This window comes from Batrachochytrium dendrobatidis (assembly GCF_000203795.2).
Source record: "Batrachochytrium dendrobatidis JAM81 unplaced genomic scaffold BATDEscaffold_1, whole genome shotgun sequence".
In the NCBI taxonomy this organism is placed as follows: Eukaryota; Fungi; Chytridiomycota; class Chytridiomycetes; order Rhizophydiales; genus Batrachochytrium; species Batrachochytrium dendrobatidis.
Window position 1 is genome coordinate 239,377 of NW_006281099.1, and position 14,231 is coordinate 253,607.

Here is a 14,231-nt window from a genome sequence, read left to right on the forward strand (position 1 = left end):
ATCAACTCCATACCATGTTTGAATGATTTCAAATAATGTCTAACCCATCACAACGATGTCTAATTAGTCTTGCCGCCGTATTTACATATCACAAATAAACTAGCGTAGGTATATTTTATTCAAAACTTGACACTGTATCTTAAAGCCGTCTTCACGTAAAATGAAACACTAAAATACGTGATAAACAGTCATGTTTGATTGGTTTAATCTTACTCGACAACATTGTTTTATGAACTCGTTGGTTCACTCATCGTTGTGCTTATTCTTGTACAAATATAATGAGAATGTTCACATTTTTGTTACAATACATTCCATATTCTTGACATCTTTTCAATTTCCAACCTTCCTTTCCTCCAAACCAAACACTCGGTAATCATCATGGAAACAACAGTTGCATTCCCAAGATATGTTGAACTAAAGCGCAAACGTATCTGATATTAGAATAGTATTTCAATAAAACAAGTAATCAATATCCAATAGCAACGAGTATGTAACGATTGTTTATTTCAGAGCAAAATAATCGGTCCAAGATCAATACAAAAGTGTTTCATTTTACGTGAATACGGCTGTAATGTTCATAGATGTACTCGCAAGATAATTATACAATAGATTGAGAATTTTCAGATAGCCATCCCCAGTCCTGTATCGATGGATCGTAAGTGGGGCGATTTGTACCCGGCAGTGGGGGTTGTGAGTTCACTCCACTCGGATTCTATATATAAAGTTGAATCATTATCAACATGCCAATGGTTTGTTAGATTTGCAAAGTGCTTACCTGTATATGTCCTTCCGTACCTAATAAATTAGCTTGGGTTTGCTTTGGATTCATTAGAGCAGCGCTTTGAGTCGAATGTATAGTGTTTGCTTGGGAATCAAAATGGTCTACTGACATTTTTTGACTGGATTCAGTTTCCGCTGCGGAGGATCCTCGTCGAAAGGTTTTGGTAGGAACAGGTGTTGGAGCTCCAGAGACTGGTGCAGATAGTTTACCATTATCGAACTTTGTTTTTGGCCCTCTTTTTGAAGTTGAAACCTCAAACTAATAGAAATACATGCCATTTTAGCAATAGTAAATAGCTTAAATTAAACCAAACCTATATAGTTACTTTTTGGAATTTGTACATTTTGCACAAATTTGCATTGGGGAGATCTTGAATCAGTTTTTGGATGGTTGGCTGAGAATATCCAAACATATCTGGTCCCGACACTGTATTACTGTGATCCTTATTTCGTATTGTGATCGCGGCTAAAAGTATACAAAAGCGTATAAGTAACCACTTGACACTATATTTAGTTTAGTCATTTCAAGAGCAATCCATGTAAGCACCTTTAATAACAGTCATCCAAGCACCAGTGGCAGATGCACCAATAATGATATTATTTGGCGCATCATCAGGAGTGACTTGAAATTTGGGACAGTCACCATTATCGATAATCTGACATATATATCGCACAGATTTGTCTGAATCGATCATGCTATAGTATTCACTATAGTAAATCCATGCTTTAGTAACTACACAGCATCACAGGATATATGGAACAAAATAAAACATACCGAGAGGTTGTAAATCCAACAGGAAAAATATGTCGCTCGGTATGAAATCCAGATCGATTCCATACAATTTCTCCAAGCGAGTGCAGCGTGATCATACCAAACTGGGCTGGTAGGACAGGAGTTCCATCTTCGTGAACAGCAACTTCTTGTATTTTGCGTACTCGTGCAGTCACATCGTTTCGCTTTCGTTTTTTCTTGGCCTCATCCGACCCTTGTACAACGTGTGTTTCTGAAGGTGTTGCGCATTGACCATCGGACATTACTGAAGTGTTTCCTGGCGTACATTCATAGTTGAATGAAGGTGTATGTGATGCATCCGATGCCATTCCAAAACCGGTGATTTTGGTTTGAATTGGTGTTTGAATCAAGGCACCATTCTGCGCTGGTATTGCTACGTGCTCTGATTTTGAAATGGATCTTTGTCGTTTCAACGATCCATCTCTTAGTGGATCGGGTTTGGCATGAACTGGAATGGTTTGTAGCGGAGCATGATCTGGATATAGAATAGGTTAACACCTGAAAATATGACCAACAAGCTAAAATCATACAGTTGACCAAAATATTGACCTGAGTCGTCGGATAATGTCGATAAAGAAGTATCTGACAATGAATCCGACAGTCGAGGTTGTTTCTGACCGTTTGCAGTGTTGGCTTTTTCATTCTTGGAAATGGCTTCGAGTAGTATACTAATACAAACAGTATGAGATTAGATGCAACACTAGGAATCGCGAGCAGACATGACGACTCAACTCCTTCTCCTTTTTAAGCATGGCATTATCATGCTTTATTCGCTTCAATTTGGTAGTCAGCCGGTCGTTTTCCTGCATGTGAAAATGACAAGGTTCAGTTCATACGCAGCTCAAAAAGCGACTGCAGACCAACTGAACAAATTACCTCGATGACCTCCTTAAGCTATTGAAATGGTAGTTGAAAACATTCGATATTGAATGAGGTTGTAGTAGGGTAGAAAAGGACAATATTGTATGAAATTAGTATTGTCAAGCCATGAAGCAATACAGCTTAAATGCCGCTCCAGTATATTGAATATGAAGCTGGATAGCAATTGCATGCCAAAAGCCATGTCTAATTGATAGAGAATACAGACTGTTCATTTGTAGTGGTTTGACGTACTCTTCTTTTAAGTTTCTTATACTTGTCGTCCTTGTCCATTTTATCACAAGAGTTGCTGATAGTTGGAGAAAGCCTGATGGATCTTCAACAACAAATCTTGAATCACCTGGACTTGGCTGTTTGTCACTTGGCAATCATCCCATCATATTCGATTAAATCTTCAAATGGATTCATACTGGCATTCTACTCGATAATATTCATGATTAATCTTGTTGCATGTGTCATATTCCGTGAATTATTGTAGAGTCGACTCTTGATCATTTTATGTTCTGTATTAGTTGTTATCTAGTTAATCTACACGTATATGGATCAACAGGCATGAATCAAATCATTAGAATATTACAATATTACGAATCAAATCATTAGAATATTACAATATTACGAATCAAATCATTAGAATATTACAATACTATGGATTTGTGATGAATCAATCCATGAATCTATATCCTTAATATGCGTGCCAATTCCATCATCCGTTTATTAGCCAGTTGGCACGCATTGCAATCTTGACATCAAACTAATCTTTTTTTGGGGTTAATAGACTGGTGTGGGCTATGGGAAAGCAGGATACTGGGAGAATGCATTTTGGAAAAGTCATTCATACATACAGAGATGACTTGCTAAGAAGATTATCTCAAAATAGTATAATGAATGGTTCAAAGGCTGCACTATCAATAGCAAACGTTCCATGGTAAAAACTGATTCATGTCCAATTTACAAACGGACATTCACGTCCTTCAATTCCTGGACATGTCTGATGGTATGAACGGATTGACTTATACTCTGCTGTTTTGTAAATGCTTTATGCAATGTACTCAAATCGTAGGTCTTGGATTGCTTGCAAGCTTTTGGATTTGTTGTTTCAGTATCCTGGTGGTCTTACCCAAGTGATCATGCAGTCCGAACTTGAAAAACAGGTCTTTTATATCTTTCAGAATACGTTGTGATTTAGCATGGCTATAGTACTGATTCCAGTTTTATTTTTGATTGATTTACGCAGTGGTCAGCTGAAAGTGCTCGTTGTGGATTGAGCCATACAAAACGTAAACACGATAGTCTAATGTTGATATACAGATTGTTGATTCTGCTCGAGTCCTTTCAACTGCATGGCTAACGCATTATATTACTCTGCAGAATACATTAGCATATCTCTACTGAGAGATTCAAAACCTGCGAGTGAATTCATGGCTTTTGAATGCACCTTGGCAGAATGGTCGATGGACAATGAAACAGATATCCTTTTTTTACTTTAAATTGGCATCTTTTTATGCTACATCTCATCTATAGCATTCATACAAGGCTGGCTCTTAGCTACAATTTATGTTTATTTGTGATTACCCCTGTTTAAATTTTTTGTTCCAGATAGCACAATGTTAATGCTCATGTATCTGCACCATCGGTATTATTTCTTTATGGATCCAATCTACTCATGTTTTTTGAAAGAGGTACGTAGATTTTACAATTTTTCATGTATCGAGTCAATTGGCGGTAATCTTTACACTGGACGCTGTTTTATTATTTCTAGAGAGTATTTCGTATTACAAACACCAGATCTATTGTCAAACGAACGTCCCTGACCAAAAAAGATCATCTGCATCCACATTGCTTGTTGCCAACCGAATACATGGTGCCAATCCTTTCGGCTGAAAATGAAATGGATGCGCAATTTTTGAAACAACAATTTCCTGATCTATTCGAGGACACAACACTAGATAATATCCAGTCGGGAGTAGAATATAGTTTTTTTGGAAAGGTTGCTTTTCTACAAACGATTGTGCTTTCAGACATTGCAATTATACAGTTTGAGTAATTTAACCTTGAATGAATAGATTGTTAGCATTGACGCCCCTGAACCAACCACTATTGCTGGTCGTCAAACCAAACAAGTCATAACAATCAGTGATGCCATGCATTATCGAGGACGACTCATACTTTGGGATAATCAAACAGTGTTGACATCTTTGATGCGCAAGGTAATACTCTCCTGTGCGCGTTACACTATTTTACTGTCAATATCATACGCTAATCCAATTGTTTATCCAGAATGACTCGATTGCCATTAGAATGCCGTACTTGTCATTTGAAGCTGTTGCTGAAACGGGAGTTTTGCAAATGGAATATGGATCAGCCACTTGCATATTTTTGATTCCTGCTGATGTGACCAAGGTTAGCAGTTTGATCGTATACAGATCTGAGCGTGTCAACTTACATGTTGTGAATTGTGGTTGTTAGGAAGTCGAGGCCATGACATCACTTGCTACCCAGGCACATTCCAACTCTGCGATTTGGGCCGATATGCCTCGTGACGAAAATGTATATATTGAGATGTGAATATCTGACTATGACGCTTTTATAAATATCTTGGAATTGTTTGCTTACAGCTTCAAGTATATCATTTTCTTGCCAATCTTGAATTATTAGGGAATGACTGATTTGGAATGGTATCCTGAACCTTTGGATTTCTCTAATCTGCCTGCTGAAGCATACAACATCACCCTTTTAGGAACAATTGTTTTTATCCTTGATAATGTACGTCAAATATTTTTATTCTTGCTTTTGGATGTTAGATATATCATCATCTGATTTAAAACTGGAAATTTAGGATACGGAGATTGCAAGCAGTCGTGCACAGACACGCCATGGTGTACGGATCAAAAACAAAACAGGTAGCCATCTATTTTTGACTTTTGGATACTCTCACCTTTTTAATTTGATTTTAAATATTGATTGCCAATGGGATCAATATGGATACTAGGAATATGTGATGTTACTTTATGGTCAGAATGTGCAACTGCAGCAAGTAAACTCGAGGTTGGACACGTTGTGCTTTTTGAGCGGCTTGCCACATATAGAAATGAAACTGGCCATCTTTTTGTCATTGGCTCACCAGAACACAATTCGCAGATTCGTAATGGTAAGCACTGTTGAATCTGCGTTTTTGATCTTGGTTTGCATAGGCATGTTTAATGTCCCATAGATAACCAGTATACTTTTGATTCTGTAGTGAGCAAATGCTTTGGAATACTAAGCTCTCCTGCCATCTCATCACAATCTTCGATTCAGCAGATAAGTCAGGCTACACACGGTCTTTTTTACTGTTTTGCTGTTATTTCTGGTTGGCCATGCTCGCAATCTTTTGAAAGCACTAGTCTTGTCCGTAAGTGGAATTTTGTTTAGTTTCAGAAACTGTTTTTCTGTCCATGCTGTTACAAACTCAAACTGAACCCTCTTGGCTTCATGCCTGTTCATTTTACATTGACATGTGCAGATACATCGTGTCGAAAACCAGTCATGGAATTGGACGATATGCCGTTTTGTTCAAGATGTTCCAACTATGTTGATTCGACAGAATACGCATTTAATATGACCATTCGCCTAGATGACGGAACTGGGTCATTGACTTGTCTATTGTTGGATGCCACGGCCACCAAAGTGCTGCAATCTCGCACGACGGTTCTTCATTTTGCCGCGCTCTCTCCTGATATGCGTACCGATATATTGAGCGATATTGTTGGCACACACGTCTTATGTGCTATTACTGTATACACCCAGGTAAAAATAGTACTCGACTTTGATGAATTGTGTTGCTAGTAGTAACGTGCCAACATATTTTTCATGATACAATGCCGAATAATATAGGCAAATCAAGTTTACTTTCGAGTGGATGAGATTGATATCAAGCCAAATATCATGTGGCAGATCAAGCATCTCTCTAACCAGATCCAACACCTACCTAGTCCATAATGTCTGGCTTTACCATATAAGAGTTTTGAATACATTATTCAATTATATCAACACTTGAACGATAACTTTATATTATGCAATGACTATTATTTGGCTGTGATGGCATAGTACCAGGTTGAAATCATATCTAGAAACATCAATCTATTTACAACCATCACAATGAAGCTTATTACTGAATATTAACCATCAGTTAACCTATCCCTCACGCCACTGGTTCGCACACTTGCAGCACTATGCATATTTGATAAAATTAAACTGTCACGAATCTATCATGGAGCATTGAACAGCTGGATCATGATTCAAACTAGCGTCTTACCCTAAAAAAGATAGACATGGGCTCATCAGCCGATCGAATCTGGATTTGCATGAAAAAAGCACGACTGTGTTCACATTTGGGACATGTTGCTATAGGACCATGACAAAGACTTGAATTAGGTTCGTATTCAACATGACCACATGCATTCAATATAGAAAATTCATTTCATTACCATCCGTTTGATCGACATTTTCCCAGCTTCCCTCTCCACCAAAAACATCGTCGACATCCTTTCTAGTAAAAACGAGTCTTTTATTCAATGACTAAGAGCATTGACCAGTTGACCAGTTATTGCAAAGACAATTAGTCGGGATCGCTTGGTGAATGAAACAAACTGGAAATACCTTTTCAACTCTACAGATATATGGACAGGACTGACAGAATAATTCGTTGCCTTCATTTCCTGCTTGAATCAACAGCAGATTAGCACACTGCGGACAGAAATACATGATTCAAACAGCAAGTTGAATGCAAAAATATTCAGCAAATTGAGCATCACGCCAATCCACCTGAGGACGCTCGATGAGATCCGCTGGCTTGTCATCAGCCTGAACCTGCTTTAAATTGTATTGATAGTTGCTGGCAAGATTGAATATGAAGGACTACCAGCGCAAGTTTATTGAGTTTGCTATCAAAAATGAAGCACTCAAGTTTGGTTCATTCACTCTTAAATCCGGTCGCACTTCTCCCTACTTTTTCAATTCTGGTCTGTTTGCTAAAGGTGAAGCATTGGCCCAGCTTGGAGGGTTCTATGCTGATGCACTACAGGATTCTGCTATCAAGTACGATGTTCTTTTTGGACCAGCTTACAAGGGGATTCCCCTTGTGTCTGCCGTAGCTATTGCTCTTTCAAACAGATATGGCGTGAATGCTTCTTATAGCTTCAATCGCAAAGAAAAAAAAGATCATGGCGAAGGCGGTAGTATTGTTGGATCGAAGCTTGTTGGTGATGTTGTGATTGTAGACGATGTAATCACTGCTGGAACTGCTATTCGTGAAAGTTTCCAAATCATTACGGCAGAAGGTGCGCAACCTCGAGGCGTACTGATCTCGTTGGATCGTCAAGAAAAGGGTGCGAATACTGACAAGTCTGCCATTCAGCAGGTGGAAGATGACTATGGAGTTCCTGTCTTGTCAATCGTCACTCTATCACATGTTATTGAATATCTTGCTGAAGTTGGTGGGTATGAGTCTCAGCTTGCCAGCGTCACTGCATACCGCACTCAATGGGGAATTTAAATTCGAATCATGACATGTGAGCTGCACTACTCGATACATTTAGATTCAAGTGTCCACCTTGTAATAAAAAACTAAAATTCTAAAGCCAAGTCAGAAATACCAGGCAGTTTATAATCATTTTTATTATACCACCAAACGGGACCGATTAAGAATCTTTCCAAGCTGTTCAAACTTGACATCCTCCTGCATAACAATCTCTTTAGCCTGATTCCATGAAGTAATGGGCAGATCAATCAACGAATCATCATCGGCATTGACAGACCACGACTCACGCATCTTGACCCAATCTGCCAAATCCTCGTCTGACAAATCCAACATCTTCTCCAGACTCTCAATCGAAATGGTTTGGTAAGTAATACTCAGTGTTTGTGCAATAAACTCGCGAATATTGTCGTCAAACAGTGAATAGTCGCCAGTGAATTCTCTAACAGATTCTTCGCTTTCCAAATATGCCCAGAACTCGGAAAACTGAGCCTGTCCAAGCAACTCGTGCATGTGGACCAAGTGTGCAATCAGTGGATCTGCAAGCCATTCCTCACGCAAAAGGTACATGCAGAGTGTAAAATCGGATTCAGGAAGTGCACTGAGTGCGAGTGCTAGGACAGATGCAATCACATAGACGTTGGCATCGGCGTGATTGAGCTGGTATAGCTTCAAAAGTGCAAGACAAGCTGTGCGGTCATAGTTGTTGGTTTTGAGCTGCGATGATATATACTCTTCCAGTATGGCCATGTTCTGAGGATTATATCTGTCCACCGTCTCGACAACCAAATGGATCTAACATGTTGCAATGCATTCTGATTAGAAATGTGTTGTAATAAATAATTCCAATCAGACTCCTCATTATGAATGACCAGCAATCAGAGCACCGTTGTAACATCGAGTAGAAAAGGAATTGAACAAGTATACACTTGCACAGTGACAAAGGGTCTTGAACAGCTCGTTATCACGCAAGTCGAGTCAATAGTACATGTAGAAAGCACACACCATACCTCTTCAGGTCTGTAGCTTGGTCGAAGAGTAGAGAACTTGTTTATAGTGGTCTCCTCACCCGTAAGGCCATCCACATCAGTATTGGACGATGGCATTTTGTTTTTTTTGTTGGTGAAAATGAAAGAAATTCAAGAGCTGATAATTGAGGTTTGGATTTCCATGGCAGTCTAGACATTCGTTACCATGAATCAGCATCAAGCGTCCAACACTCGATTGTTGAATAAATTCATGGATTTACTGTGTTGGTAAATCTGATTGCATGTTTGGAGCATTCATGACTGTAGCAATAATAACACCAAAAGATTCAAAACTCACCAAGGATTCTTTCTTTAACAAGTCGGATCTTGATCAGTTATCGATCGAAATAATAGTCAATTTGGACTTACCAAAAGTACGCTTTTCATTATTAAATCAATCTTGTAGGAAAAAGCAGATTGGTTTGACGCAACGCTTGAACCAGATTCAGCGAGCTATTGAGCATCGTTGGATTTGGATTTGGATTTGCACGACAGATTCAAAACATGGAATCAAAATTGTTTATTTCAAATGCTGTTTAAACTGAAAGTAACACACAATCATTGTTCAGGCGATCGATCACCAAGTATAATAATAGTATCGTTACTGGCATTCAACTCCGCTTTGGCTGTTTCTCCATCATGGATAGTGTCTTCCAATATGGCTTGTGCAAGAGGATTCAGAATACACTTTTGTAGCAACCTATTTAATGGTCGAGCACCATATGTCGGATCGTACCCATTTTCAGTCAACCACGATTGAACATCATCGGATACAATCAGTTTAATATTGTGCTGTTCTTCAACTCGTTTGCAAATCTCAGCCACTCGAACTTGCACAATATCTGCTAGAGCAGTCTTGGAAAGCCGGTTAAAAAGAATAAGTTCATCGATGCGATTGATGAACTCGGGTGCAAAATGGCTACGAACGGATTCTAGAACACGAGCCTCAGTTTCAGGACTGATTCCAGATTCGGTACTCGATTTGACAAGCTTTTCAGCTCCTTTAGTTTATCAATTCATAGAATCATATATCCAACAATAAACGCAAATAAATATAATCAGTATTGGGATCGCCTTGTTTGCATAGGAAAGATGTAGAACCTCGTATGATTCAGTTTTGATATTCCACTATAAAGCTTACCGAGATTACTTGTCATAATAATAATGGTATTTCGAAAATCGACTTTGTGCCCTTGAGAGTCGGTCAGAAATCCATCGTCCAATACTGTATTCAGAAAGTCGATTAGCTTATTGAATCTCGCTCACATAGTATCAAATTGGAGTCAATACTACCTTGAAGCAAAATGTTTGACACATCTCGATGGGCCTTTTCAATTTCATCCAACAAGACAATCGAGTAAGGTTTACGTCGCACTGCTTCTGTGAGTTGTCCACCATCATCATGTCCAATATAGCCTGGTGGAGCACCCACAAGACGTGATATTGCAAATCGTTCCATATATTCGCTCATATCTAAACGAACAATGGCTCTGTCGGTATCAAACATAAATCTAGCAAGCGATTTACACAGCTCCGTCTGATTTAAAGTTGAAGTGTATTTTAATAAACTTGACAACAGTTGTAACAAACTACGTATGCAATTTAAACTCACCTTGCCAACACCCGTTGGTCCCAAAAAAAGAAACGAGGCAATTGGACGGTTGGGTGCTTGAAGACCAGCACGGCTAAGACGAACAGCATCAGCAACAGCTAGCATTTACACATGACAAACAATACGCGGTTAACTAATAAGAAATCTTGTAGAATGTATTTCACAGTAAAACACATACCTTTAATTGCCTTGTCTTGCCCAACAACACTCTTTTTGAGCTCCGTTTCCAGATTTAGCAACTTGTTACGCTCTCCTTGCATCATGGACTAAATACAAATAATCATGTGAATTCCTAGCAGTCGTGCATCAGATTTATGGTTCAACATATCAATGCCTTACGGTGATTGGTATTCCTGTAGCGCGAGATACAACTTTGGCAATATCATCAACAGTCACACGCTCATGTACAAGACGATTGCCGCTTTCGTCGTCACTAAAGTTGCATAGTACTATTGGTTACAACACAGTTGTATAGAGTTGACACAAACTCAATCTACCAAATGGTCATAAACTTACCCATCACTTGGAAGCTCTTTTTCAAGTTTAGGAATTGTATCATAGAGTAATTCAGACGCCCGTAGCAAGTTTCCTTGGCGCTGTGCAAATTCATAGTCAACACGAGCTTGTTCAAGTTCCTCTTTTACTTGCTTGATACGATCTAGTTTTTTACTGTGTATCCAACAATCGATTGGCGTGTCAATAAGGGGGCTCGAATTAGAATCGTTTGAAAAGCATGTTGGTTAAATACACGGCACTTACCGCTCATTCAGCCATATGGCATTTAGATTGTTTGCCTCGGTTTGTTTTTCTTGTAGCTCCTTTGTAAGCAAGTCGCGTCGCTGCTTCGAAGCCTGATCCTTTTCTTTACGCAGAGACTCTAGCTCAATTTTAAGAGTGAGAATACTACGGTCAAGACTTTCAAGAGAATCTGGCTTGCTTTCCTGGGCAAGACGAAGTGTAGAGCATGCTTCATCCACCAAATCGATTGCCTTGTCTGGAAGATAGCGATCGGTAATATATCGGTGAGAAAACTGGGCTGCTGCGACGAGAGCACTATCGGATATACGCACACCATGATGTACTTCGTACTTTTCCTTGAGACCACGCAAAATGGAAATTGATGCATCAACGCTAGGCTCATCAACCAGTACGCTTTGGAATCGCCGTGCAAGTGCAGGATCCTGCAATCAATTTTAAAAAGTGTTTAAATTAGTACTCTACTTAATCTGACAAGTTGGGGTATAAGTCATTGGCTCATAGTATTCAATAAATACCTTTTCAATGTATTTGCGATACTCGTCAATTGTAGTTGCTCCACAACAGCGAAGTGTTCCGCGAGCCAGTGCTGGCTTGAGCATATTACTGGCATCTATACCACCTTCGCCCTTTCCGAGTCCAAAAAGCATGTGGAGTTCTATAAAACCCGTCATAATAATAAGATTTAGACACGAGTAATTCAACCGATTTTACAATACATCAATTTAGGATTAAGCTTCCAGTTTTCTAAACTGTGCATACCATCAATAAATAAAACAATTTCTCCTTCACTGGTCTCGATATCTTTGAGAATCGCTTTGAGTCTTTCTTCAAACTCTCCTCTAAATTTGGTTCCTGCTATCAGCGCCTAGTCAAAATGCACTCGTGAGTTTTATACTTTATGGACTCCTTAGATATCCTACTCGAATCTGCAATAAAATATAGTATTGATTCTTACCCCTAGATCTAGTGAGATCACCCGTTTGTTTTTCATGCTTTCTGGTACTTCATTTTTGATGATCCGCTGGGCGAGTCCCTCGGCAATAGCCGTTTTACCGACGCCTGCTTTACCAATCAATACTGGATTGTTTTTTGTGCGTCTCGAAAGTCTATCCGGTAATATTTGACAAGATATTTATAGTCAGTCTCAAAAAAAACAATACTTGATCATTGTATATCTTACACTTGAAGAGTTCGACGGATTTCTTCGTCTCGACCAATTACTGGATCCAAACGACCTTGAGAAGCCAATGCAGTTAAATCTTGTGCGTATTTGGCCAATGCAGCGCCAGGGGGTTCAGGCTCTTGGGTTCCACCCATTTGAAATCCTGGAAATCCACCTAATAGAATCAATACATAGCAAGTGGATAAATCAACTAGTTTAACAGGGGATGCAACCACAAGTTTCAAGCAATGGTCCAGATTTATGCTATTTTTAAAAATAACAGATATGGAGATTCAGTCATACCTGGAACAGCTTGACGTTGAACAGTAGCAGAATGGAAATGAGTCTTATTTTCCCATTTCTGACTAAAACCCGGTATGGATGGATTAGCGATACTAAATGGATTACAAACTAGGCGTCGAGTCTGTTGAAAGGATTGGAGTCCAAAAGGGACTCGTTTAATCAAGGTTGATCGAGGTTTGGCAGTTAAACAAAGTAGATTATTCATCATGATTTGTAATCGTATTCAAGTCGATTGTCCAACAACAGTAATTTTAGAATTCGGTCGTAGTTTTAGCAACAGTAGTGAAATTGTGATGTTTTTCAGGTTTACAGCTGTATTCACGTCAAATGTAATTCTATTTATTCGACTGCTTCGATATAAACATTCTTGATCCTTCTAAACAATGTTCATCATATGATACGATCAAATTACAGTTTAAATTGATTGTTCTTTTCTTTACGCTCTACTTCAAGAGAATAGAGATTGTTGGAATGCAGCTGTACATGCTAGTCACGCATTGTTTTGTACGAGAGCTGGGGATTCAACAAGTGTGAGATATACCAGAGCAGTAGTGTAATTGAACATTTGTCCAGTTCCTATTTAGCGTTTCATTATGTGAATACAGTTGTAATGAGAATTTGAATTGACTAGAAATTTCTGGAATTTGATGGAGCAAACTGATTCGTTGAACTCGGGCCCAAATGAGTAAATAGTATGGAAACATGAATCAAGTTACAACAGCGTTTGTTTACCTCTCATTTAGTTTTATCATGCAATGGATATACTAGTCACTGTATTTCTTTCATCACTGATTCAAGACCATCTAGTTTACGGCAGTTTCTCCTTTGCTGTTGTAAGAAACCCACAGTATGAGATCAAATATAAACCAAAAGTCGATACCGTGCATGGAGTACACTTGGTGATAAGATAGAAATTGAGAAACACTAACAAGGAACAATGGATAGCGTAAATATCAATTCCATTCAAATATACCTTCAAGTCACAAGCAAGATGATCAGATATACAACCGTATTTACGTAGAATGAAATACCTGTATTGGCTCTATTTTACTCCAAAATAAACAGTGATTAAGCATTTGTTGTTATTGGAAATTGATTACTTTTTTTATACACAAGCTCTCAATTATTTGGTGTCTGGAGTAATTTATGCAGGATTCAATAATGGGCAGTATGATGATGTATAGTGTAATTCCAACCTCGCGCTGTTTGAACGGTTGGTAAACCATGTTCAATTAGAATTGCTTTGTGGAGTGGAATGCCGTCCAAAATGAATTGACGGTTTGGGAATGTTGCATATTATTGTTTAGAAATTCAGAATATTGCATTGCTCACCGTTTCTTGATCAATCTCCAAACACAGCGACCATCATATGAGACATACAATCAAACTGCAGTTTTGAA

General features: G+C 38.7%; 6 protein-coding genes across 6 annotated transcripts; 2 read left to right on the top strand and 4 right to left on the bottom strand.

Moving 5' to 3' along the window:
- Positions 1 to 598: 598 nt before the first annotated feature.
- Positions 599 to 2,725, bottom strand: BATDEDRAFT_21210 (uncharacterized protein; the record flags this gene model as incomplete). Its single annotated transcript, XM_006675166.1, has 7 exons — positions 599 to 712; positions 776 to 1,039; positions 1,107 to 1,246; positions 1,328 to 1,488; positions 1,556 to 2,048; positions 2,123 to 2,241; positions 2,661 to 2,725. The coding sequence occupies 7 exons, from the start codon at positions 2,723 to 2,725 to the stop codon at positions 599 to 601; spliced, it is 1,356 nt and encodes a 451-aa protein (XP_006675229.1).
- A 1,331-nt stretch (positions 2,726 to 4,056) lies between these two features.
- On the top strand, positions 4,057 to 6,430 carry BATDEDRAFT_21211 (uncharacterized protein; the record flags this gene model as incomplete). Its single annotated transcript, XM_006675167.1, has 11 exons — positions 4,057 to 4,131; positions 4,212 to 4,439; positions 4,516 to 4,659; positions 4,730 to 4,852; positions 4,919 to 4,999; positions 5,108 to 5,215; positions 5,289 to 5,352; positions 5,442 to 5,600; positions 5,691 to 5,843; positions 5,955 to 6,238; positions 6,326 to 6,430. The coding sequence occupies 11 exons, from the start codon at positions 4,057 to 4,059 to the stop codon at positions 6,428 to 6,430; spliced, it is 1,524 nt and encodes a 507-aa protein (XP_006675230.1).
- Positions 6,431 to 6,625: 195 nt separating this feature from the next.
- Positions 6,626 to 7,195, bottom strand: BATDEDRAFT_8263 (DNA-directed RNA polymerase III core subunit RPC11; the record flags this gene model as incomplete). Its single annotated transcript, XM_006674920.1, has 4 exons — positions 6,626 to 6,661; positions 6,747 to 6,835; positions 6,919 to 7,009; positions 7,091 to 7,195. 4 exons carry the CDS (start codon positions 7,193 to 7,195, stop codon positions 6,626 to 6,628), a joined length of 321 nt encoding a protein of 106 aa, XP_006674983.1.
- Positions 7,196 to 7,334: 139 nt separating this feature from the next.
- Positions 7,335 to 8,026, top strand: BATDEDRAFT_84483 (uncharacterized protein). Its single transcript, XM_006675861.1, has one exon. The coding sequence runs from the start codon at positions 7,341 to 7,343 to the stop codon at positions 7,983 to 7,985; it is 645 nt and encodes a 214-aa protein (XP_006675924.1). The 5' UTR covers positions 7,335 to 7,340; the 3' UTR covers positions 7,986 to 8,026.
- Positions 8,027 to 8,083: 57 nt separating this feature from the next.
- On the bottom strand, positions 8,084 to 9,073 carry BATDEDRAFT_33890 (uncharacterized protein; the record flags this gene model as incomplete). Its single annotated transcript, XM_006675620.1, has 2 exons — positions 8,084 to 8,762; positions 8,978 to 9,073. 2 exons carry the CDS (start codon positions 9,071 to 9,073, stop codon positions 8,109 to 8,111), a joined length of 750 nt encoding a protein of 249 aa, XP_006675683.1. The 3' UTR covers positions 8,084 to 8,108.
- A 480-nt stretch (positions 9,074 to 9,553) lies between these two features.
- BATDEDRAFT_8849 (uncharacterized protein) lies at positions 9,554 to 12,683 on the bottom strand (the record flags this gene model as incomplete). The annotated part of the gene is made up of 12 exons (XM_006674989.1): positions 9,554 to 9,993; positions 10,137 to 10,220; positions 10,289 to 10,532; positions 10,608 to 10,705; positions 10,786 to 10,873; positions 10,947 to 11,040; positions 11,124 to 11,276; positions 11,367 to 11,788; positions 11,882 to 12,021; positions 12,126 to 12,231; positions 12,322 to 12,472; positions 12,547 to 12,683. 12 exons carry the CDS (start codon positions 12,681 to 12,683, stop codon positions 9,554 to 9,556), a joined length of 2,157 nt encoding a protein of 718 aa, XP_006675052.1.
- Positions 12,684 to 14,231: the final 1,548 nt, after the last annotated feature.

Bases quoted from the DNA above. Each gene is read 5' to 3' on its own strand.
- BATDEDRAFT_84483 (XM_006675861.1), top strand. From the start codon at position 7,341: ATGAAGGACTACCAGCGCAAGTTTATTGAGTTTGCTATCAAAAATGAA.